Source organism: Grampus griseus (genome assembly GCF_964374135.1).
Source record: "Grampus griseus genome assembly, chromosome: X".
Classification (NCBI taxonomy): Eukaryota; Metazoa; Chordata; class Mammalia; order Artiodactyla; family Delphinidae; genus Grampus; species Grampus griseus.
Window position 1 is genome coordinate 93,388,022 of NC_138999.1, and position 24,505 is coordinate 93,412,526.

The 24,505-nt window shown below is 47.1% G+C and overlaps 2 protein-coding genes across 4 annotated transcripts in view; one reads left to right on the forward strand and one right to left on the reverse strand.

The window, feature by feature from the left end:
• The window catches only part of ATG4A (autophagy related 4A cysteine peptidase), a 63,634-nt gene extending 62,981 nt beyond the window's left edge, over window positions 1-653 (forward strand). For all 3 annotated transcript variants that reach the window (XM_082680824.1, XM_082680825.1, XM_082680826.1), the window contains one exon: window positions 105-653. In XM_082680824.1, coding sequence (XP_082536950.1) covers window positions 105-175 — 71 coding nt within the window. In that variant the 3' untranslated portion in view covers window positions 176-653. The remainder of the gene's footprint in view (window positions 1-104) is intronic.
• Window positions 654-3,608: 2,955 nt separating this feature from the next.
• COL4A6 (collagen type IV alpha 6 chain) overlaps window positions 3,609-24,505 on the reverse strand; it is a gene marked incomplete at both ends in the record, with an annotated part of 281,869 nt that continues 260,972 nt past the window's right edge. Inside the window, 16 exons of the mRNA XM_082646879.1 lie at window positions 3,609-3,869; window positions 4,421-4,707; window positions 5,419-5,610; window positions 6,196-6,312; window positions 7,056-7,202; window positions 8,455-8,553; window positions 8,742-8,903; window positions 9,234-9,350; window positions 18,897-19,022; window positions 19,343-19,414; window positions 19,997-20,104; window positions 20,198-20,305; window positions 20,824-20,898; window positions 21,422-21,485; window positions 23,404-23,585; window positions 24,023-24,148. Coding sequence (XP_082503005.1) covers window positions 3,609-3,869; window positions 4,421-4,707; window positions 5,419-5,610; window positions 6,196-6,312; window positions 7,056-7,202; window positions 8,455-8,553; window positions 8,742-8,903; window positions 9,234-9,350; window positions 18,897-19,022; window positions 19,343-19,414; window positions 19,997-20,104; window positions 20,198-20,305; window positions 20,824-20,898; window positions 21,422-21,485; window positions 23,404-23,585; window positions 24,023-24,148 — 2,243 coding nt within the window. The remainder of the gene's footprint in view (window positions 3,870-4,420; window positions 4,708-5,418; window positions 5,611-6,195; window positions 6,313-7,055; window positions 7,203-8,454; window positions 8,554-8,741; window positions 8,904-9,233; window positions 9,351-18,896; window positions 19,023-19,342; window positions 19,415-19,996; window positions 20,105-20,197; window positions 20,306-20,823; window positions 20,899-21,421; window positions 21,486-23,403; window positions 23,586-24,022; window positions 24,149-24,505) is intronic.

Consider the following 24,505-nt stretch of genomic DNA (forward strand, 5'->3'; position numbering starts at 1 on the left):
CGCAAAAGAAAAAAAAAATGCATGGTCTTAACTACTGAGTAACTTATTGACCGCTTGAGACAAAGTGTCAAGCTTTTTTCTTCCTCTTTTCTGTATTGTGATAGAATTCATCGACTCTACTGAACAACTAGAGGAGTTTGACCTGGAGGAAGATTTCGAGATTCTGAGCATATAGAATAGTGGGAACTCACCTTGGAGATCTGTCTTCCATCTGGCACCAGAAGAACATGAATTCATCACAAAAAACTTTTCTAGTCAGCAAGTGCCTGATATGCCAACAGCATACAAACTTGATAGCAATCATGACTGAGCCAATCACCTTTTCTCAGAAAAAAACACACAAGTGAACAATATACCCCTTCCCCAGAAAGAACTAAAACAATCATGGAATCTAGGAGCAGAAAGATTAGGAGTCGTCTCTTGCACTTCCCAGCTTCTTACATGGCCACAGCGAATCTTCAGCTACTGAAATGAGGAGGTGGATGTCTGGAAGATAGACAGCAACTCCCACCTTGCTTCCAGCACCAGCAGATGAGAGATGGTTACCCTGTGCTTCTTCACCCTTTCAGGTTAGACCTCTCTGGGCTAAATACTAAGAAGCAACCTGTTCTCTTGCTCTAATAATAAAGTGATAATCGTATCAGGGAAAAAAAGTTCTTGTTAAATTATTTGAACATGTGTTTAAATAATTATAATTGATCTCAAAAAGTGTGTCAAAGACATTACATCAAATGTATACTTATTGATCTCCTTCCCATTTGCGAGAACCTTAACTATTTGATGCGTCACTGTCCCCATCTTTACTGATACTTTTGTCAGATGGTCACCCTGTCCTTAAATCATTATCATTTAAATCAGGGGTCTGCAGACTTTTTCTGTCAAGGGTCAGATAGGAAACGTTTTAGGCTCTGAAGACCACATAGTGTCTGTCACAGCTCCTCATCTCTGCTGGTGAAACCCCAAGACAGCCATAGACAATGTGCATGCACATGAGCCTGGCCGTAATCCAATAAAACTTTATTTACAAAAACAGGCAGAGGGCTGGATTTAGCCCACAGGCTGTAGTTTGCTCATCACTGACTTAAATTGTTGATTTTTGTTTGGGAAATTAAAAATTGTGTTTGAATTTGACTCCATTTTGCTTGACAGTCATAACTGGAAATAATTATTCATGTGGTGACATTAATCTGTGCATCAAATACAATTCCAAACCATTTCAGGACTAGCAAGCAACATACTAAATTTGAAAGCTCATATTCGTCAAATTGGCTTTGCTAACCACTCTCTTGTGTGGATGCACCTCGTGTCCCAGTGCTATCTTCCCCTTTTCCTCTCCTTGTCTTCTTAACCTATGCATTTCACCTCCATGCTCAACCAAGCCCCCAGGAAGGCCAGCAACTGCAGTTTGAAAGCTAGCACCAAACCAAGGTGGGTTTTTTTGTGTGGTATATTTAGGAATATTTGAACACTTGTTTCCTTAGATTCCATTTTTTTCTTTTCCAGTAGATAATATATTCCAGCGGTTCAGAATTCGAAAGGTGCAAAATGGTATTCAGTGAAATGTCTCTCCCTCCCACAGGTCAGTTCTCTTTCCTGAACACTCCCAATGTTATTAATTTCTTCTTTATCCTTCCAGAGGATATATTTTATGCATATACAAATATATGCACATATATCTTAGATTTGATTTTAATGACTAAAATTTCTCTCCATTTTTTTTTTTTTTTTTTTTTTTTGGCGGTATGCGGACCTCTCACTGTTATGGCCTCTCCCGTTGCGGAGCACAGGCTCCGGACGCACAGGCTCAGCAGCCATGGCTCACAGGCCCAGCCGCTCCACGGCACGTGGGATATTCCCGGACCGGGGCACGAACCCGTGTCCCCTGCATCGGCAGGCGGACTCTCAACCACTGCGCCACCAGGGAGGCCCTAAAATTTCTCTACTTTTGATTTATCTATAAATGATCCTGAGGCCCCAGAAACATGGAAATTCCTTTCTTGAACTCTAGCGTGTGATGGGGCTAAAGACAGTTGTAGGCTTATCTTGAAGCATGGTGTGGATTTGTTGCCTGTTGGAAGACATTATCGACCCTTGACTTTAATTGTATTTTTCCGTGTCTCAGTGTTTGTTTTGTTATAAAGCTCGACTTGCAGTGACAGGAACCCCCTTGGCTCTGAGGGGGGCTTATGAATTTCAGTGAGATGGACTTTAGAAAAGTTTTCATCAAAGAAAGAATGTCAAAGGAGTCAAATGTTCATATTGGATTCCTTTTATTTGCAATGTACAAAGCTGACACCATCCTTATTACTGAGGAGGTGAAGTTAACAATAGTTCAGGTTATACTGATTATGCTTTGTCTGTGTTGGCACAGTTTACATAATATTTAAGGAAACAGAATCACCTGGAAGGAATTGCCTCATGTCAACATAGCTAAGTGTTCTGGGAAACTGATAATTAAAGGAAATGGTTAAAACAAATCCCCCTAAACAGAATATACTTTACAGTCTACTCAGGCTTGCTTTGGGTCTGCTAACTGCTAAAGAGAGGACTGTGCTAGATTTTTATGAGGCTTTAAAAACATATCAGAATGGTTTAACAGGCTACCTGTGAAAGAACAACTGGATGGACATTTTAATGGAAAGTCTCTCACAGCCTCAAAATGCAAAGGAACCAACACTGCAGTGTCGAGTTGCCACACTGCACACATCTGTATGGCATTTGGAATAAACAGGGGCTTCTGAGAAATTGGGACAAGGGATTTTCCTTTTTGTTCCTGGAGTCAAAAGCAAAATTCACACCTCCTTACCCATCCTCCCCTCTCCCCCCGGTCCGGGAGGAAGGGCTGCGGTTCTCATTTCCCTTTATGGGTCTGACCACATCTGGTGCATCCTCTGCTCTACTCTGAACCAGGCCAAGTCTGCTGCCTGTGGCTGGGGAGGGAGCCGGCAAGGAGGAAGTGACTTGTCTACGACCATGTGAAGTTCCTGGGCACCTCTCGGCTGCTGGTCTTCCAGTGTCCCTAAGCAGTCTGGGGCCCAGTCGTGCTCACTCTCGAAGGGGTCAGAGCTCACCCCGGGACACTGGCTGGCATCTTATTCCAGCTCTGCTGCCTGCCTAGACACAGTGGGTCTCTGGGAAGAGGTGAGAGCTTGCCCTGTGCAGGCTTGAGCCATCCATAATGTTGAGCCAGAGAAATTTTTTTCACGTGGAGACACTGGGTTCTAGTTTAAGCCAAATGATGTGCGGTGACCTCTGGACATAATGAAATGACTCCTTTAGCTCTCATGAAGAGCTTTCTGATCAAGAGAGTGAGGAAAGCTAGCATTCTAAGAAAGTGGTGGCCCAGCAGGTCTTTCTGAGGTAGCCAAGAAGAGTCACACAAACTGTAGCACCGAAATGGGACAGCAGATCTCAGCAGGGTGGGCTCACCCATGGGGCCTGAGGGTGGAGGTGACCAGTGTCCAGTAGTCCAGCCCAAACGAGACTCCAATGTACAACTTGACAGATGGGCAAAAGGGCTTGGCCTTCCTTCTTCAGACCGTTCAGGTTTGTGAGGTGACCGTTGTGCGGGGCAGGGGAGGGCAAGGGGCAGAGTGGCAGGTGCCACCCTACACGCTTTTCATACACACCTGGCAGCGGCTGACCCGGGTGTGGAGCTGCCCGGCTTTCAGCGTCTCAGATACCGGCTCCTCCCCAAACTGCTCCCTCTCTTCCACCGTCGTCAGCCAGAAACTGTACTTGTTGGCAAAGTAGTGGCAGGTGCCGCGGGCACCACTGCACTCGATGAAAGGAGTGGCTCGGAAATCCTCTAGGCAGGAGCCAGGGGAGACCAGGGACTGGCCCCCGCCCTCAGCGCCGGCGGCCGTGTGCTGAAACAGATGGGCGGTGGCTGTGAACTGGTCACCTTGGGAGGTGATGGACTCCGCTGCTCCGTCTCTCAGCTCTGGTCTCTCGGCTCAGCCCCCCCTGTCTGGCCAGCGGACCAATAGCTATGTTTTAGGACGGGGGGCGCTCGTCCTCCCTTGTCTCAGCCTCAGAGCCAGGAGCGCCCCCTCCAAGCTCTCTAGGGCCCTCCTAACCCACGGCTCCTGGGCTGCGGCTGCATCCCAGCCAGTATTTCCCAAACTGCTGCCGTCCCGCCGAGTCCAAGGTGTGTTAGGTGCCCCCCGAACATTTCCACTGACAAATCTGAGAAAGGCTGAATTAAGGAAACCGCCAACAGGGCTCAGCATGCAGTTCTTCTCAGAGCCCTCCGTCTGCCCCAAGCCCTTGGCGGTGTGCTCCAGAGAAGGGAGAGAGCACGGAATAGTCCACAGGCCGTTAGACCATGGCTCCCTCAGCACTCGATTTCAGAATTTCCCTCCCAGCGCTCCCCGCCCTCGGCCTTCCTCCTGGTGGAGAGGGCGGTGCGGGACCTTACCATGAGGAAGGAGTACCCAATCCAGAGGCTGCGCCAGCCCACGGGGCACTGCGGGATGGTGATGTCCTGGCTGTGCACAGCAATGGCTTGTGAGGGCGCCTCACACACAGAGCAGCGGCTGATGTACGGGGGAATCTGCGTCTGGCCGACGGGCATCATGGGGATGGGCGCGGTGGTGGAGAGCCAGTAGGATTTATCGTTGCGCCGGGCATAGTGGCACACTTCGTTGATGTTGCAGTAGATGAAGGGCATGGTGCTGAAGCGGGGCAGGCAGGAGCCAGCAAACCCTGCAAGGAGAGAAGGTGGGCAGGGGCAGGAAAGTTCTGGCTGAGGGGCAGGGCTGCGATCGTCCCTGGAGCCACTACAGCTGGACTAGATGGTGGTTTGGGTTCATATCCAACTGCTTGTAGCAGAGCAGGGACGCCTTTCCTTCCTATCCCGGACCACTGTACACACACTGAAGTCTATTTTCTATGCACCAGGGAAGTTTGATAATGAAAAGAATCTTTTTAGAAACTGAATGATGACTCCCTAATTAGTCTGCTTTGTCAAATCAGCATTTAATAGAGTGAGACTGTGGTTCGCTGAAACACACACCTGAAGACAATTCAATTAATTCTTGGGTAATCATTGTTGCCGGCAGGTCATATTATTATTACTACTACTGATCGCTAACATTTAATGGATGCTTAATACGTGTCAAACGTTGTTCTAAGCATTTTACGTGGGTGATTCCCGTAATCCTTAGCCTACCCTATGGGACAAGTACTAGCATTAGGCTTGTTCCACTGAGAAGGAGGCGGAAGCTTAGGCTGAATAACGTGTCCAGAGTGAGCGGCAGAGCTGGGGTTTGAACCCAGATCTGCCTGACTCCAGAGCTGGTGCTTGTAACCCACTACCCAACATGGGCCCACCAAGGGTTGGGAGGAGCGAGGAGTGTGGCTCCTGGTCCTTGTGGGGACAGAGGGCCAGGGCTGGATGTGCGAGCCGGTACCTACCCAGGTCCTGGTTGTGGGCTTTCTCCTGCCCCTCCACGAACAGCAGGCTATAACCAACCCACAGCTGGCTCATCCCGACAGGGCACAGGGGCACCTGTTCTGACTGGCTGTGCTTCACCAAGGTGTAGCCCACTCTCACGCTCTGCCCAGGCATTCCAGCCCTCCCGAAGGGCCCCGGCTTCCCTGGAGCTCCTGAGATGGAGAGAGCAGAGATAACCAAGGACCCGCTGAATCAGAGGCAGTGAAAAAGCAGAGCCAGGGTTAGCGAGGCAAAAATCACTCCCTCCTCTCCTGCCCGACAGACGTGGCTAACAATCGCGGCACTTTCCCAGCAAGCTTCAGGACTGTTCTCTACTCAGGACAACTGATTTGCCGTCTCTGATATAAAATGGAAGGTAAGTAGCAGAGCAGCCATGTCTTATCTCAGATTCTCTTCTCCCTTGAACCACCCCCCTTCCATCCACGTCAGAATCCCTGGGTAGAAGACGAGGTGTGCAGGGCAGGGGGCCACGCTATAGTATAGAGCTATAGCTCTTAAGAGCTGGAAGAGAACCCAGAGAACTCTGTGGAACAGTCCTTTGCCTTCTGGAATGTAGGGCTCTAATCCTTCACAGGCTCAGAATGGAGTGAACAGATTCGAGCCCAGTTTTCCAGCCTGCTAGTAGTATCAAGCTTTACTGCCCAGTTTCCTAATTCCACGATTCGAGATTTTGACTCACCCTCAAGCCTCAAACCCTTACAGAAGCCCTCTGCCCCCTAGTGCCGACATTGCCAGACCTTCAAATCCTGGAGGGCCTTGCAGTCCAGGGAGACCAGGATCACCAAGAGCCCCAGGTGGGCCAGGGAGTCCATTGGGGCCGTCTTTGCCGGGGATGCCAGGTAAACCTTTGAAGCCTGCCAGGAGAGAAGGCCCACAGCGGGGTACTCAATGTGCAGTGTCTGGAGGAGCCTTCCTCGGAGAAAGGGGACTCGTGTGTCATGCCCAGGACTCACCAGGAGAGGGCGAACTGGCCATCACCCTGGAGTGCACGCTGAGCTCAGGACTGAGCCTCCTGGGCTAGTCCTTAGTTCACGTCCAGGCAGCTCAGCCCCGGGACCTCACTCTGAACTTAGCCCTTCTGAGCTCCTTCACACCCATGTCCCCCTCCCTTCCTCTCATCTTCCCAGCAATGCTAGGGAGGATGCAGGGCAACTGCTGGGGTCCCATGTCAGAAATGAGGACACCGAGGTCCAGAGAGACTGCTAGCTTACTCCGGCCGGGGCAAAACTGGGATTGGAAGCCGGGTTTTCCGTCCCCCAGCCCTGGGCTTTCTCCGTTGCTCTCTGTCCCCCCACCACGCTCCCTCCTTCCCGCAGCAGCGCGTTAGCGAGGGACGAGCTGTCTGGATTAGCTGCTGTGCTCTGCCCACACAGAGCACTTCGTTCCGTGTGCTTCATTCTCTGAAGCCAAGTACAACTGCTGGCCCTGCTGGTCCCCTCCTTCCTGGTGAGAAGCTTGGAAGCTTTGTGAAGGAGCCGAGGAAACGCTCCATGAAGGTGCCCCCTTGGAGCCGGGGTTCCCAGCCAGTTGCTTCAGCCTCCCAGCCAAAGCCATCTCAGCTCCCCGCGAAGTCCCCTTTCTCTGGCGCCCTCCTCACCTTGTAGGCCTCCAGGGCCTTGGGCCCCAGGGTCCCCCATGAGGCCAGGGATGCCATCGATGCCTGTTAGACCCATGGGTCCAGGAGGAGCCTCGATGGCTTCTGCAATTGGTGTTTGTCCAGGAGCGCCTCGGGGGCCAGATAAGCCTGTGGGCACGTGGGAGAAACGGAAATGTCAAGCGGAGGCAAAGGAGGTGGCCAGGGTGGGCTCCCGGAGGTTCAGCTGGCATCACAGCCGAGACCCCAAACCCAGCCAGCTGGCCTACTAATAGAAGCCAAACAAGCCAATTTGCTTATGAATTCATTGAAAAAGTATTTGAGGGCCTACTATGTGCCAGAGCCTGGTAGATCAGGGGATAGAGCAGTGAGTAAGACCTTTATGAGACGATGGTCTGGTGATAAAGATGAAAAATGCATAACCTGACAAAAACCATTAATCTTACTGCAAATTGTAAGAAGTGCTATAAAGGAAATGGACAGTGCACGGACAGTGGGAGGGAGCGGAGAGGGCTATGGGGTGGAGAACCTGCTTTAGAGAGAGTTATAAGTGGCCTCTTACAAGCAGTGACACTTAAGCTGAGACCATTAAAGCATTAGAACAAGCTGGGGGGTGGGGGAGAGTGTTCCAGAAGTAGGACTAGCATGTGCAAAGGCCCTGCGGCCTGCCAGGATAACTGGATAACTGAAAGAGGCTAGTGTGACAAAAGCACAGTGAACAGCAAAGGGGAAGGGCTGGTAATGAGGATGGAGAGGGAGGCATCACAGAGGGCTTCATGGCCATAGTTAATTCTTATGCCATGGGACGCCCATGAATGATTTCTGTTTTTATAAGACCTCTCTGACCACTGTATAGAGAAATGATTGTTGGGGGAGGTGAATAATGGAAGCAGGGAGACCAGTTAGCAGTCACCGCAGTGGTCCACGTGAGAAATGTTGGTGCCTTGGACCTCAGTGGTAGAGGTGGAGGTGATGAGAGGGGGGCAGATGCAAGGCACGTTTATAGGAGACACAGCCCTCAGGGCTTGCTAATGGATTGGATGTGTGTGTGAGGGGAGTGGTGATAAAGGACAGAAAGGATGGTTCTTCATTTCTAGATTCAGCAAATGGGTGAGTGGTGATCTGAGTGCAAACGCAGTGACCGCAAATGCAGAAACAATGCAGAGAGGGGAGGTCAGTGGCAAGATCCGTGGTGGCAAAGCGGCAATGGCCTTCAGTCCTGGGAGCTGATGGAGGCAGAGGTATCTCCAAGGTGGAGAAACTCCCTCCCTGGAGGAGCTTGATCCAGCTGCTTCAGCCATTCAGGCTTTCTTGGCGTGCTTAGCAGTGACTCCTGAAGGAATGATACGCCCCAACCCCTCCCCTGAGCTCAGGATCAGCCTGGCACATGCTCTCAACTCACCTCTTGGCCCTGCCTTCCCCTTCATCCCCGGAAGTCCTGGGTCTCCAGGTGGCCCAACTTTGCCTGGAGTCCCCATGAAGCCAGGCTCACCTCTCATGCCTGGCAAAGTCCAAAGGAAAGCAAGTCAGGGCCTGGCACGGTGGTGCTGGTGGTGGTGGGGTTGAGACTAAGCAGAGGCGAGGGCAGGAAAAGCATCAACAGCTGGTCTCTCTTCACAGGGCTGCAGGAAGGGGCCATATCTGACAGTGGAGTGGGAAAGGACCCAGTAGGCAGCCGCGCAGTCATACCTTTCAGTCCTAGCTCTCCAGGGAGGCCAGAGAAACCTGGAATTCCTTGGTCTCCCTTGGGCCCTTGAGGGCCAGGAATTCCAGGGAAGCCAGGGTCTCCCGGGTCGCCTTGATCCGAAGATGGCCCAGGGGGTCCTGGGGGCCCCGGGGGGCCTGGTCGGCCTAGGGATAAGATCGGAAGAGGGATGAGGGCAGAGGGAAGAGGAAGCGGCCATTGCTGAAAGCCTTGGGACTGATAGGAAGCCAAAGGCTATTCCCAGGGCAGATAATGTTCCCTTGCCTTCTGTGGGGCCCCAGTGCCCAGACCTTCCCAAACCCTTTTAGCAAAATGCAGCCCATTCCAACCCCCTGTGCCCCTGCGGGAGGAGGGACGTGGGGCCTCACAGGCCCATGCAGGTCCAGCAGTGGGGATGGGGCTGGACTGTAGACAGGCCCTCCCCAAACTCCAGACAAAAGGTGATGGCCAGCCCTCTTTGGGCTTCCTGACTTTACCTTGTTCTCCATCTAGGCCTGGTCGCCCGGGGTCGCCAGGTTGTCCTGCTATGACTGAGGGCAAGGAGAGACCTGGGGCACCAGGGAGACCAGCGGGGCCCTGGAGACCTGGGAAACCTGCAAAGAATAAATAAAAGGGGCTGCAGGGGCTTTGTGTGGCTAAGAGAGGGCCAGGCTCTCTCAGAGAAAACGGAAGTTCACACAAGAAAATGGAAGCCCTTAGGGTAGGAGCCAGACCAGCTGAGGCCAGCAGAGGGCTCTTCTCCCTTTCTCCTCCGTTGGCAGCCATCGGCCCAGTGCAGCTGGCAGGGGCTCAGAGACTCCTCGCTCGCAGCAGGCGCTGCATTGAATTGGGACGGACAGAGCTTCGGAAAGTTCCAGCTCCGCAACCTCGCTGGTAATGGAAATACTTTAGACAGATTTTCCCTCAATCAGGAAGCAAAGAAGGTATGACTGCAACACCTGGAATCGAAGTTTCCTACAGCGTTTTTAAACCTACTGTCCCTGTTGCACAACATTTCATCAAGTTAGCCAGTCCTGTCTGCGGCTACTCCGAGGAGGTCACAGATCGAGGTGGGGCACAGGCCCCAGCCAGTCAGAACAGACACCCACTCGCCCGCTCAAGCAGAATGGAGGTGGCAAGGGCGCTATGACCCCCGATGTCTTCTACAGCTAACTACTGGGTCTTCCAGGCAACCTGGAAAACAGTTTTATAGGTAATTCATGATATTAGCTGAATGCTTGCTAAATTGCCTGAATCCCTTCTCCCTGTTTGGCCAAAGAGAATAGCCATTTACTGGAGTACATACATAATACTCGTTTGCTCAAAGTTTAATACTGCTTTACATGTTTTCTGTTTGTGGAATGATTTCTATTATAATATGTTCAAAACCAAAAATTTCAACCGATTATAGTAGATTTATACAATATGCATACATTGAAAACATAGATGGTAATCTTGCTGGGAAAACACATCAAAGCCACGTATACAAATGTAGAAATCTATTTTATTCTTGTAACATGGAAGAAATGTATTTATTACTTTGGTATATTCTAAAAGATAGTCAAATGAAGGGGAATAGATTTGAATTGGTTGACAAACTGTTTTGGTGGTTGAGATTCTTGTTTGTGACAAGAAAATCCCAAAATATGATGTTGAATTTTATTTTTCTGACAAGAGAAGCTGAAAATATTAATGTTGAATTTCTCATATTTCGCTAAGAAATAGTATATCCATGATAATTTGTAAAGAAAGATGGCAGATTGGTTAACTTGGGTGTCTTTAGCAGCTCATTGATTAATTGAATACTGAGGAAATATAAAGGAGGAAAAAATAAATTTAAAGAAAAGTTTCCACTTATTAGAAGTCTAGAAAAGAAACAAAGGAAAAACAAAAAGCAAAACTAGTTGCAGGGGCTTCCCTGGTGGCGCAGTGGTTGAGAGTCCGCCTGCCGATGCAGGGGACGCAGGTTCGTGCCCCGGTCTGGGAAGATCCCACGTGCCGCTGAGCGGCTGGGCCCGTGAGCCATGGCCGCTGGGCCTGCGCGTCCGGAGCCTGTGCTCCACAACGGGAGAGGCCGCAGCGGTGAGAGGCCCGTGTACCGCAAAAAAAAAAAAAAAAAAAAAAAAACTAGTTGCAAAACCACTTGGTGCTACTTTTAGCATTGTCAGTTAGGTCTTGATGAATCGTTGAAGTATTTTTCTTTTTCACAAAGGTAGAAATCTGAAATGAAAGACATTGTATTTTTGTCCTGAAAATATAACTGCATATATCTATACATATATATGTGCTGACATTATGCAAAACCAATAAACAAGACACCAAATATAGTAGAGTAGGTGTGGACAGCACATGGATTGTAAAAATGTCTGTTTCCATGGCAATATTTGGAGCCTCCTTCTCTTTTCACCTGTTTCTTGATTTTATAATTACACCAATATATCATTAAACCTACAATAAAGGTACTACTGACCTCAAGTAGTTAAAAAAAAAAAAAGCTCAAGTATTTCTTTAAGAATGAGACACTTTTTTAAATTTTGGAATTTTATTTTATTTTTTTATGCAGCAGATTCTTATTAGTCATCAAGTTTATACACATCAGTGTATACATGTCAATCCCAACCTCCCAATTCATCATACACCCCCCAGACCCCTGCCGCTTTCCCCCCTTGGTGTCCATACGTTTCTTCTCTGCATTTCTGTCTCAATTTCTGCCCAGCAAACCGGTTCATCTGTACCATTTATCTAGATTCCACATGTATGCATTAATATACGATATTTGTTTTTCTCTTTCTGACTTACTTCACTCTGTATGACAGTCTCTAAATCCATCCACGTCTCAACAAATGACCCAATATCGTTTCTTTTTATGGCTGAGTAATATTCCATTGTAGATATGTACCACATCTTCTTGATCCATTTGTCTGTCGATGGGCATTTAGGTTGCTTCCATGACCTGGCTAATGCAAACACTGCTGCAATGAACATTGGGGTACATGTGTCTTTCTGAATTATGGTTTCCTCTGGGTATATGCCCAGTAGTGGGATTGCTGGATCATATGGTAATTCTATTTTTAGTTTTTAAAGGAACCTCCATACTGTTCTCCATAGTGGTTGTATCAATTTACATTCCCACAAACAGTGCAAGAGGTTTCCCTTTTCTCCACACCCTCTTCAGCATTTGTTAATGGTAGATTTTCTGATGATAACCATTCTAACTGGTGTGAGGTGGTACCTCATTGTAGTTTTGATTTGCATTTCTCTAATAATTAGTGATGTTGAGCAGCTTTTCGTGTGCTTCTTGGCCATCTGTATCTCTTCTTTGGAGAAATGTCTATTTAGGTCTTCTGCCCATTTTTGGATTGGGTTGCTTGCTTTTTTAATATTGAGCTGCATGAGCTGTTTATAATTTTGCTGCATGAGCTGTTATAATTTTGGAGATTAATCCTTTGTCCATTGATTCGTTTGCAAATATTTTCTCCCATTCTGAGGATTGTCTTTTCGTCTTGTTTATGGTTTCCTTCGCAGTGCAAAAGCTTTGAAGTTTCATTAGGTCCCATTTGTTTATTTTTGTTTTTATTTCCATTACTCTAGGAGTTGGATCAAAAAAGATCTTGTTGTGATTTATGTCAAAGAGTGTTCTTCCTATGTTTTCCTCTAAGAGTTTTATAGTGTCTGGTCTTACATTTAGGTCTCAAATCCATTTTGAGTTTATTTTTGTGTGTGGTGTTAGGGAGTGTTCCAATTTCAGTCTTTTATATGTAGCTGTCCAGTTTTCCCAGCACCACTTATTGAAGAGACTGTCTTTTCTCCATTGTATATCCTTGCCTCCTTTGTCATAGATTAGTTGACCATAGGTGCGTGGGTTTATCTCTGGGCTTTCTATCTTGTTCCACTGATCTATGTTTCTGTTTTTGTGCCAGTACCATATTGTCTTGATTACTGTAGCTTTGTAGTATAGACTGAAGTCAGGGAGTCTGATTCCTCCAGCTCTGTTTTTTTCCCTCAAGACTGCTTTGGCTATTCGGGGTCTTTTGTGTCTCCATACAAATTTTAAGTTTTGTTCTAGTTCCGTAAAAAATGCCACTGATAATTTGATAGGGATTGCATTGAATCTGTAGATTGCTTTGGGTAGTATAGTCATTTTCACAATGTTGATTCTTCCAGTCCAAGAACATGGTATATCTCTCCATCTATTTGTATCATCTTTAATTTCTTTCATCAGTGTCTTATAATTCTCTGAATACAGGTCTTTTGTCTCCCTAGGTAGGTTTATTCCTAGGTATTTTATTCTTTTTGTTGCAATGGTAAATGGGAGTGTTTCCTCAATTTCTCCTTCAGAATTTTCATCCTTAGTTTATAGGAATGCAAGAGATTTGTGTGCATTAATTTTGTATCCTGAAACTTTACCAAATTCATTGATTAGCTCTAGTAGTTTTCTGGTGGCATCTTTAGGATTCTCTATGTATAGTATCATATCATCTGCAAACAGTGACAGTTTTACTTCTTCTTTTCCAATTTGTATTCCTTTTTCTTCTCTGATTGCAGTTGCTAGGACTTCCAAAACTATGTTGAATAATAGTGGTGAGAGTGGACATCCTTGTCTTGTTGCTGATCTTAAAGGAAATGCTTTCAGTTTTTCACCATTGAGAATGATGTTTGCTCTGGGTTTGTCATATATGGCCTTTATTATGCTGAGGTAGGTTCCCTCTATGCACACTTTCTGGAGAGTTTTTATCATAAGTGGGTGTTGAATTTTTTTCTTTTTCTGTACGCGGGCCTCTCACTGCTGTGGCCTCTCCCATTGTGGAGCACAGGCTCCGTATGCGCAGGCTCAGTGGCCATGGCTCACAAGCCTAGCCACTCCACGGCATGTGGGATCTTCCCGGACCAGGGCATGAACCCATGTCCCCTGCATCAGCAAGCGGACTCTCAACCACTGCGCCACCAGGGAAGCCTGGGTGTTGAATTTTGTCAAAAGCTTTTTCTGCATCTATTGAGATGATCATACGGTTTTTATTCTTCAATTTGTTAATATGGTGTATCACATGGATTGATTTGCATATATTGAAGAATCCTTGCATCCCTGGGATAAATCCCACTTGATCATGGTGTATGATCCTTTTAATGTGTTGTTGGATTCTGTTTGCTTGTATTTTATTGAGGATTTTTGCATTTATATTCATCAATGATATTGGTCTGTGATTTTTTTTGTGTAGTATCTTTGTCTGATTTTGGTATCAGGGTGATGGTAGCCTCATAGAATGAGTTTGGGAGTGTTCCTTCCTCTGCAATTTTTTGAAAGAGTTTGAGAAGAATGGGTGTTAGCTCTTCTCTAAATGTTTGATAGAATTCACCTGTGAAGCCATCTGGTCCTGGACTTTGGTTTGTTGGAAGATTTTTAATCACAGTTTCAATTTCATTACTTGTGATTGGTCTGCTCATGGATTCTATTTGTTCCTGGTTCAGTCTTGGAAGGTTATACATTTCTAAGAATTTGTCCATTTCTTCCAGGTTGTCCATTTTATTGGCATACAGTTGCTGGTAGTAGTCTCTCAGGATGCTTTGCATTTCTGCGGTGTCTGTTGTAACTTCTCCTTTTTCCTTTCTAATTTTATTGATTTGAGTCCTCTCCCTCTTTTTCTTGATGAGTCTGGCTAATGGTTTATCAATTTTGTTTATCTTCTCAAAGAACCAGCTTTTAGTTTTATTGATCTTTGCTATTGTTTTCTTTGTTTCTATTTCATTTATTTCTGCTCTGATCTTTGATGATTTCTTTCCTTCTGCTAACTTTGGGTTTTGTTTATTCTTCTTTCTCTAGCTCTTTCAGGTGTAAGGTTAGATTGTTTACTTGAGATTTTTCTTGTTTCTTGAGGTAGGCTTGTATAGCTATAAACTTCCCTCTTAGAACTGCTTTTGCTGCATCCCATAGGTTTTGGATCATCATGTTTTCATTGTCATTTGTCTCTAGGTATTTTCTGATTTCCTCTTTGATTTCTTCAGTGATCTCTTGGTTATTTAGTAACGTATTGTTTAGCCTCCATGTGTTTGTGTCTTTTACGTTTTCTTCCCTGTAATTGATTTCTAATCTCATAGCGTTGTGGTCAGAAAAGATGCTTGATATGATTTCAATTTTCTTAAATTTACTGAGGCTTGCTTTGTGACCCAAGATGTGATCTATCCTGGAGAATGTTCCATGCGCACTTGAGAAGAAAGTGTAATGTGCTGTTTTTGGATGGAATGTTCTATAAATATCAATTAAATCTATCTGGTCTATTGTGTCATTTAAAGCTTTTGTTTCCTTATTTATTTTCATTTTGGACGATCTGTCCATTGGTGTAAATGAGGTGTTAAAGTCCCCCACTATTATTGTGTTACAGTCGATTTCCTGTTTTATAGCTGTTAGCAGTTGCCTTATGTATTGAGGTGCTCCTATGTTGGGTGCATATATATTTATAATTGTTATATCTTCTTCTTGGATTGGTCCCTTGATCATTATGTAGTGTCCTTCCTTGTCTCTTGTAACATTCTTTATTTTAAAGTCTATTTTATCTGATATGAGTGTTGCTACTCCAGCTTTCTTTTGATTTCCATTTGCATGGAATATCTTTTTCCATCCCCTCACTTTCAGTCTGTATGTGTCCCTAGGTCTGAAGTGGGTCTCTTGTAGACAGCATATATATGGGTCTTGTTTTTGTATCCATTCAGCAAGGCTGTGTCTTTTGGTTGGTGCATTTAATCCATTCACGTTTAAGGTTATTATCGATATGTAAGTTCCTATGACCATTTTCTTAATTGTTTTGGGTTTGTTTTTGTAGGTCCTTTTCTTCTCTTGTGTTTCCCACTTAGAGAAGTTCCTTTAGCATTTGTTGTAGAGCTGTTTTGGTGGTGCTGAATTCTCTTAGCTTTTGCTTGTCTGTAAAGCTTTTGATTTCTCCATCAAATCTGAATGAGATTCTTGCTGGGTAGAGTTATTTTAGTTGTAGTTTCTTCCCTTCCATCAGTTTAAGTATATCATGCCACTCCCTTCTGGCTTGTAGAGTTTCTGCTGAGAAATCAGCTGTTAACCTCATGGGAGTTCCCTTGTATGTTATTTGTAGCTTTTCCCTTGCTGCTTTCAATAATTTTTCTTTGTCTTTAATTTTTCCCAATTTGATTACTATGTGTCTCGGCATGTTTCTCCTTGGGTTTATCCTGTGTGGGACTCTCTGTGCTTCCTGGACTTGGGTGGCTATTTCCTTTCCCATGTTAGGGAAGTTTTCGATTATAATCTCTTCAAGTATTTTCTCTGGTCCTTTCTCTCTCTCTTCTCCTTCGGGACCCCTATAATGTGAATGTTGTTGTGTTTAATGTTGTCCCAGAGATCTCTTAGGCTGTCTTCATTTCTTTTCATTCTTTTTTCTTTATTCTGTTCAGCAGCAGTGAATTCCACCATTCTGTCTTCCAGATCACTTATCCGTTCTTCTGCCTCAGTTATTCTGCTTTTGATTCCTTCTAGTGTAGTTTTCATTTCAGTTATTGTATTGTTCATCTCTGTTTGTTTGTTCTTTAATTCTTCTAAGTCTTTGTTAAATATTTCTTGCATCTTCTCGTTCTTTGCCTCCATTCTTTTTCCGAGATCCTGGATCATCTTCACTATCATTATTCTGAATTCTTTTTCTGGAAGGTTGCCTATCTCCACTTCGTTTAGTTGTTTTTCTGGGGTTTTATCTTGTTCCTTCAGCTGGTGCATAGCCCTCTGCATTTTCATCTTGTCTATCTTTCTGTGAATGTGGTTTTTGCTCCACAGGCTGCAGGATTGTAGTTCTTCTTGCTTCTGCTGTCTGCCCTCTGGTGGATGAGGCTATCTAAGAGGTTTGTGCAAGTTTCCTGATGGGAGGGACTGGTGGTGGGTAGAAGGAATGAGACATTGTAAATGATCACATGAAAATGCAAGATGGCATGTTTTCCCAACTCATTCTATTGTCAGAGACCTAAAGAAAAAAAATCTCCAATATATGAATGCAGCCTCTCAATATTTAGTGCAAATACGAAAATGTTTGGCCTAATTTAATGTTATTTAGATGAAGGTATTGTAGGGATGGGGATTGTTCCTAGGAAATTTTCTTGGGGGTAAATCTTCATTGTACACTGATTTCTTTAATCAAATCTGAGATTCGGTTCCTGTTGGGGATTTCCTATATTCTTTTTTTTTTTTTTTTTTTTTTTTTTGCGGTACGCGGGCCTCTCACTGTTGTGGCCTCTCCCATTGCGGAGCACAGGCTCCGGACGCGCAGGCCCAGCGGCCATGGCTCATGGGCCCAGCCGCTCTGCGGCATGTGGGATCTTCCCAGACCGGGCACGAACCTGCGTCCCCTGCATCGGCAGGCGGACTCTCAACCACTGTGCCACCAGGGAAGCCCCCTATATTCTTTTAAAACAAATTTTTTTAATTAGACATTGAGAAGAACAGAAGAATATTTATAAATCATATGTTAAAAAATCATCCAGATACAATGAACATCTGTGTTCCAACCGCCCAATTTAAGGAAAAGAAGATAGCGATACCTTTGAATTTCTTTGCATGCCCTTCACAGATTCCACCACCTTCCCTCCCTCCCAGAGGCAACCACTCCTGAAGTTTGTGTTCATCATTCCCTTTTCATCACAGTTTGACCATGCATATTTGTATCCCTAAACAACATATTGGTTGGAGTCATACCAAATATATTCCTGTGCAACTTCCTTTTCTTCCCCCTCTCCATTATGTGCCTGAAATGTATCCACCTTGACATGTGCTGTTTACTGCATTTGTAATTGTGATTTTATTTCCTCAGATAGCCAAAGGCAATGAATAATTTAATGACCAGGAATTCATAGTCAAGGTTTAAAAACAGAACAGGCATCGTGCCTGTGCTTCCACCCAGGACCCTTCTTCTCTATCTCCTGCCAAAGAAGCCACACAACCTCCCTACAGGCTCAGACCCTGTTGGAGGCCTCACTCTGAAGAAGCTGCTGGCTTTCAGAAAAGTACAGGTTGGTCCAGACAAAGGAAAGAGTAAACACAGAGATAGCAGATGCCCCAATATAAAATGCAGCTGGAAATGAATTAATGCATGAATATAGTTCCTGGAAAACCTACACACACATGCACATAAACACATAAAATAATGTGGTGGGACATCAGGCCCCAGAACTATAAGGAACAGAACATTTTGAAAACATGATTTCCCCAGGTAACATGTGATGGTAGAATGGCCAGTGTTTCTTGACCAACTACTATGTGCCATGCACTGTGCTAAGTGATTCCATATACATTACCTCACCCCTCATTGATTCCTCACCAAACCTATGGGGTAGATTCTCTTATTCACCTTTTATGGAAAAGGAAACCCACGTTCCTTTGGGATGGAGGGGCACGTAACTTCCTTGTTCAAGGTCATGTAGCTAGGGAGAGGGAGAGCTGGAATTTGAATCCAGCAGTCTGACTTCAGAGCCCATACTCTTAGCTGTGATACTACACTAAATTCATTTCTTGTTCTACGTTGAGTGGGAGGTATATGCGTCTCCAGAACATTTCTAAGGAGAGTTAATGAATCAGAATTCATTCACACTATTTGAGAAGTGGGGAAATGGGGGCTCAGAAAGGGACTTCAGACTATGTGATGAGTCAGGGGCCGAGATTAAGACGAAACCGGATTTCTAGTAAACCTAGTAAATCCTAATCAAGTGCTTGCTGTATGCCTGTCCTAGGGAGACATTTATCCTCTTAGACCTGGGCTCCTTCCAGCAGCCACACTGTCGTTCCAGGGCCCTGGGACTACCAACCGCACTGGACACCAAGGAACTTCTGGTAAACCACTCGCTAAGTGGACAAGCACAGTCCCTCAGGACCATTAAACCCAGGCTGTGGCCAAGTGAGAAAGAGAGGCCCTGAGGTTAATAAGGGAGAGTGGGAGGGAACCTGGAGGCTGGGGGGGTGGGACTCACTGAACTGCTCTCTGACACTCCTTCCCAGGAAAGCCCTAAGTGTAGCCTACCCTCTTTTTGTCGGTGGTCAGTTCCACTGGGTTCTGAGATTCCCAGAGATGCAAAGACATGCACTGCTCATCCCTGTAAGCCACATGGCCCTAAAGAAACCCCAACCCTGGCTGCCCAGCCAAGCCTGACTTGGGCTCACTTACCCCTGCTACCTTTTGGTCCTCTCACGCCTGGATTTCCTGGGGCTCCAATGCCAATTCCTGGAGAACCTTTTTCTCCTTTGGGACCAGGCAGGCCAGCTGGCCCAGGCACACCGGTTATACTAGGTCCTAGGAAGAGATGCAGAGAGATGTGGGGACAGAAGTCAGTGGGGTGAGACCTTTGTGCCTATAGCTCACTTGCAGGGGGCCTGCTTGACAGACACCGGAGGCTGAGGATTGAAATGACAGGAAGGAGAGCTCGTTCGGGTAGAAGGACGAACCCCATCCTCCTTCTTCCCCACATCAAGGCATCCCAAATTGGGGGCTGGCAAGGAGACCTAGGAGTCTGAGGATATGGGATACACCACAGTCAAGAACTCAAGGCCAGCCTCTGTCAGGCTTCCGGAAGAGCAAGTGCTCTCCTCTATGCCTTTGAGGGTCTTGCTTACCTGGAGTTCCATGGGTTCCCTTGGTTCCTGGCAGCCCATTCAGTCCATGTAAACCAGGAAGTCCAGGGAAACCTGAGGGGAGAGAATATCAGAAATGGCTCCAGCAGCTCTGAATCATGAAGGGTCAGCAAAAGGTCCTGCCCCCAGGGACACTGCAAAGTCCTCATTTCAAAGGTCATGGTCTCTCTTGAGGCATTATTTAATGCCCTAAGGGAGACTGGACCACACCTAGTCTCCACCCTCCACCCTAAGTCTTCCTGCCTTTTATTAGAGACCAATATAGCCTAAGAGCAGGGTGCTAGATAATGAGGTATCTTCAAGAAGAAATCAGAGTGGCAATGCCAAGACCTTGAGTTGCCAGCTCCCAGAGACTTGCTGCCCAATCTCTAAGTCAGAAAAAGGCTACATATGCCAGGGCAACAACCTTCCTTCCCAACTCTGCTCTCCATGGATCCCATGTTCTCCTCTTCCCATTCACGTTTGCACTCCTTTCTTCTTCTTCTTCCTCCTTTCCTGTTATCCCTCATGAAACCCAGTCAATGACTCCCCTGGATACGGCTTAATCCCAGCTAGGGTCTCCTAAGAAAAAGTAGTTGCCATCCTTTTTTTGAGGAAAGGACCCTTTTCCCCACTGCCTACTCCCAACTCTCATACCTTTGGTTCCTATTAGGCCAGGGGGGCCCAGGGGCCCAGCTGCCCCTGGGTGGCCTGAAGAACCTGGAAGTCCTGGATTTCCTCTCATGCCTGCAACCCCGGGGAGTCCTAAAAGTGAAAACAAGGCAGAAGTTCAGAAGGGGTTGTGACCTGAAGCTGATCTGAACTTTTTCAGAGTAAAGTTGTCATGTGGCATGGTACCTGGGGAGGCAGGAAGGCCAACATCTCCAGAAATACCAACTTTCCCATCTTCACCTTTGTTTCCTGGGAAACCCACATCACCAACTGGTCCATCTTTTCCTTTCACACCTACAAAATCAAGAAAAATGCTGAGGAGTGATCAGGCCACAGTTCAGGCAGTGTGTTCCTCCACGGGAGAGGGGGAGCAGGAAGGTGAAGCCATTTTGAGTTGCCATGGGAGCTGGATCCAACAAAGATACTCTGAAAGGGATTGTGACAGCTGTCTTCATATTTGAAAGATGCTTCCCAATTGAAAAGTAAGTAAACTTGTTCTGAGTGTTCCCAGCAGTAGGAGCAATGGGTGGAAATGTTCACGAAGTATTTAGTTTAACTAAAAACTAAGGGGGAGGACACCATTATCTTAAAGGTCTTAGAGACTTATCCCGTAAGTCTGTGAGTCTTGAAGGAAAAGTAGGTTGGTTTGCTTGGGAAAACTGTTGACTGCCTCTAAGTGGATACATGTCAGGTAGGAATTTTTCTGCACTGCATAGAAGTTGCAGAACTTGGTGTTGGCCTCCAAAATTCCTTCTGATCCTCAGTTTTGAGGAGTTTGTGAGACATGGGAGACAAAAGTGCAGTAGCCTTACCTTTGAAACCAGGCTCCCCAGGTTGTCCCTTGGGTCCTGGGCTACCAGAAATTCCAAGTGTCTGGCCTTGATCTCCTGGGGATATCAAGACATTGTTCAAGTGGTCAGGAGAAGCTACAGCTCAATTTGCAGCACATAGATCTTTTGAGGGAAAAAAAATCATAGCCAGAGAGGCTCCTTGACACAGTTACCCACCGGGTAAAAGGTTATGCTTTTATGCCCCAATGAAGGGCTGGGATGCTTCCAGACAATTGGCATGAAATGCTGCTACATGCAGCATATCTCCATTGGGAAACACATCACTAGGCTCAGTATGGTCAGAGAAGATGAGAGGAGGGGCCCTAAAACATCACCAGAAGAGGAGACTGTCTAGAGCTGAGGTTCTCCTCTGCTGCTGAGTCTGGAAGGCAGCTGGGTCAAACCACTGTTTGTCGCATATCTTTGAGGAACAAAGACTGCAAAGGGGGTTCAGCCGAAGGGGAAATGTAAATCGATTCCTTTTCCTCGAAACACAATGTCTCCCCCAGGGAGAGCCCTGGGCCTGTTAGAAATCCACCTTGCTCTGGAAAAACACATTAAAGGGGAAAATGCTCCTTACCTTTTAAACCTGGGAGACCAGATGCTCCTGGGAGCCCAGGAGCTCCACTGGGACCCTGTGAACCCTTCAAAGCAAGACGGGAGTCAGTATTTCTGCCCAGCGCTCAGGGCCTCCCACCCTCTCTTCCCCTTCCCTTCCCTGAGCCACTGCTGGAGAGATGTCCATCGAGTGGTCTGTGGCAGGGGCAAACGGGTGGGGGGCATCCTGCAGAGGGGAAGGTGATGAGCAAGGGGGCGGAAATGCGTATTTACGGGTTATAGGGGAGGGATTCGATCTGCAGAGTAATCCTGGTCTTGTCATTCATAACTTCCCAATGCCTATCAAAATTGGTACCTTGGGAAATCAAGGTGTGAATGTTCTAGCAAGTCTCTTAGAAAATACGAAACTTAACAGTCAGGCCAGGCATTTGATCTGCTCTACATACAGTTGGCTATCACTGCCCATGCCAAAGCTCTGGAGCCATTATGCACGAGAACAAGTGTGACCTCACCAACGTGGGGCTAGCTCTCTGCCACAGGTTTCACAAGGAACAGAGTCTTTCTGCCACCAGGTAGTGGGCTGTATGCATACAGGTACTGGAGTCTGAATTTGGTCTAATATTTCCGTGATTTTCACAAGAAAAACTGCCTTCACTGGCGAATGTCCAACACACTATCTGAGTCTGGGAAATGGGCGTGTCAGCTGCCATTGGTACAGTTCTTTCCCTGGCATCTGGTATGGTTTTGATTCATTTGAGATGTACCCAGTAAGGACATACGCTACCTAATGCCTTGGGTAGGAGTCCAACTTGGGTCACTCTGGTCACTGGACCACGACCCAGGACACCCCCTGCATTCACCTGGCCTCTTCTGCGTATTGCCATATCTACTTATTCTGAGCCTCTGCTCATGCTGGGACCCCTCCCAGAACGCTGTCCCACTTTGATTCTATCCTTCCTAGTGTGTAAGTAGCAGGTTGAGAATTGTTTATTTTGCAATTGCTTCAGGTGTGTGTGTGTGTGTGTGTGTGTGTGTGTGTGTGTGGTGTTTTCTCTCCACAAGCTGGATTGACGCTTTTAAAGGACAGGGACTTTGTCTGCAGGGAACACAGGTGTCCTTTGATACAGTTTATTTAGTCCCTTCAATACTACTACTATTATTGCTACTATTTACTCAGAGCCTACCATGTGCCAAATACAACGTAACTGCTTTACACACATCAGCTCACTTAACCCTCACTATGGTCTGAAGAAGGTTTGGAAATTATTCCCATTTTTAACAGATGAGAAAAGCGAGGCTCCGGCAAGTTAAGCGATACGCACAAAATCACAGGGCTAATGAGTGATGGAGCTGAGATTCAAGCCTACGTCTTCTCATTGCTAAGCCTACTCTACCACCCAAACTTTTAAGAACCCAGAGAAGCTGGTTTTGAGTCTTTGTTGTCTCCACAAGAGGCAACAACTGGCAAAGACCTTTCTGAAATCAAAACATCAAATAGTCTGTACCGAATTCTTCTGCTGACCCAAACTCAACGTGGGATGCTGGCGGTGGGATGCAGGCCAAAAAGCATGCAAGGCGGTTCTTGTTCTCAAGTCCTAACAGTCTCATCGAGGAAATCAGACCCACACAGAACCAACTAGGATAAGTGTAAACAGTGAGAAGTGTAGGGTGCCAGCAGGGTGGGAGCTCAGGGACTCCTGGAGGGGCGGGTGCCTGGGCTGGGGCCTGAAGGATAGGCAGGTAGTCAGCAATTTTGAGGAGGACGCTCTGCCACGTGGGGGAAGATAGGTGAACAAGGGCCCCGGAAGGAAGAGGGGATGTTTGGGAAAGGGTGAGAAGACCTGGCAGACTCAAGGAGGGGCCTTGTCTGGGGTGAGCTGGGGGAGGGAGCTGGGCAAGAGGGCTGGGAAGTGGGCTGGGATCAGAAAGGTGGGCAATAGGAACACATCCCCCTGCTATGGAGGCGATTCCCTGGTGGGGAGATAAAGAGGTGGGCAGACTCACACTTTCTCCTGGTATTCCTGGGAAACCTGTGATTCCAGGGGACCCCTTCAGGCCGGGTAAGCCCCGTAGTCCTGCGGAGCCAGGGGAGCCTGGTCTCCCACTAAGTCCCTTGATGAGGCTGGGGAAGCCAGGAGCTCCAGGCAAGCCTGGTGGCCCAGGGCTGCCAGCCTCTCCTTTGTCACCTGGGAAAGAGGCAAAAGTCTTGGGGAAAGACTCTAGGCAAGAGAAAGTCTTCTCCCCAAGGTGCACGTGCCCTGGGTCACAGGCGGCCAAAGCGCAAGCTTGGGGACAGTTAGCTTAGGGGGAGGAGTGGGGATAGAGGGAGGTGCCTCACTGGGAAAGCCACTCAGTGCCCATCCCCACTGTCTGCCAGGCCCTTCCAGGGATACAGCCGCCCGTGGTTCAAAAACGGAGTTCCACGGTGGCAATGAAAATTGGCAGGCTCACAGTACAGGCCCCCCTCAGGCCCAGGGAAGGCAGCCTCCGTGGATCCCCAGCTGCCACCCATACTGCTGCTCTGGGGGTTCTTGTTCTGTGGGGCCTTTTCTCAGGAAAGAAGTTGAATTTGGTCATAAAAACTGTCTCGGGCATTTCTCCTGTCCATTCCCTGCCCCAGCACCTCTGGGCCCAGGAAATCCGATGGATCCAGGTGAGCCCTGAGAGCCTTTGTCTCCTGTGAAGTGCAGGTTCAGCACTGGAAGTCTGGGGCTCGGTACTCCGACTGGCCCCGGGTCACCTCTGTCTCCTGCAGGGATGGAGATCATGAGAGCCGTGTGAGCGGGAGCTTAGACACGAGGTCAGGCACGGGCTGACCGCTCATATCAGCTCTTCCGGCCCCACCCCAGGCCCCCTTTCTGGGCTTTTCCACCTTCTTCCCCGCCCCTGTTTCCCAAACTTTGCGTTAATGTGCACGCCCTCTCCCTCCTTTGACAAGCTCAAGGTCCACCTGCAACTTTAGACCCTACTCAAAACCCTTCTCCGTTGAGCATCGGGAATGTGTGTCCAGGCTTCTAACGCGCAGTAGTAACTCAGAGTGATTAGGTCTTTTGGTTTAAAAGGACTTCATTCAGAAACCTCAAATATTATTATCTAACACAGGGTT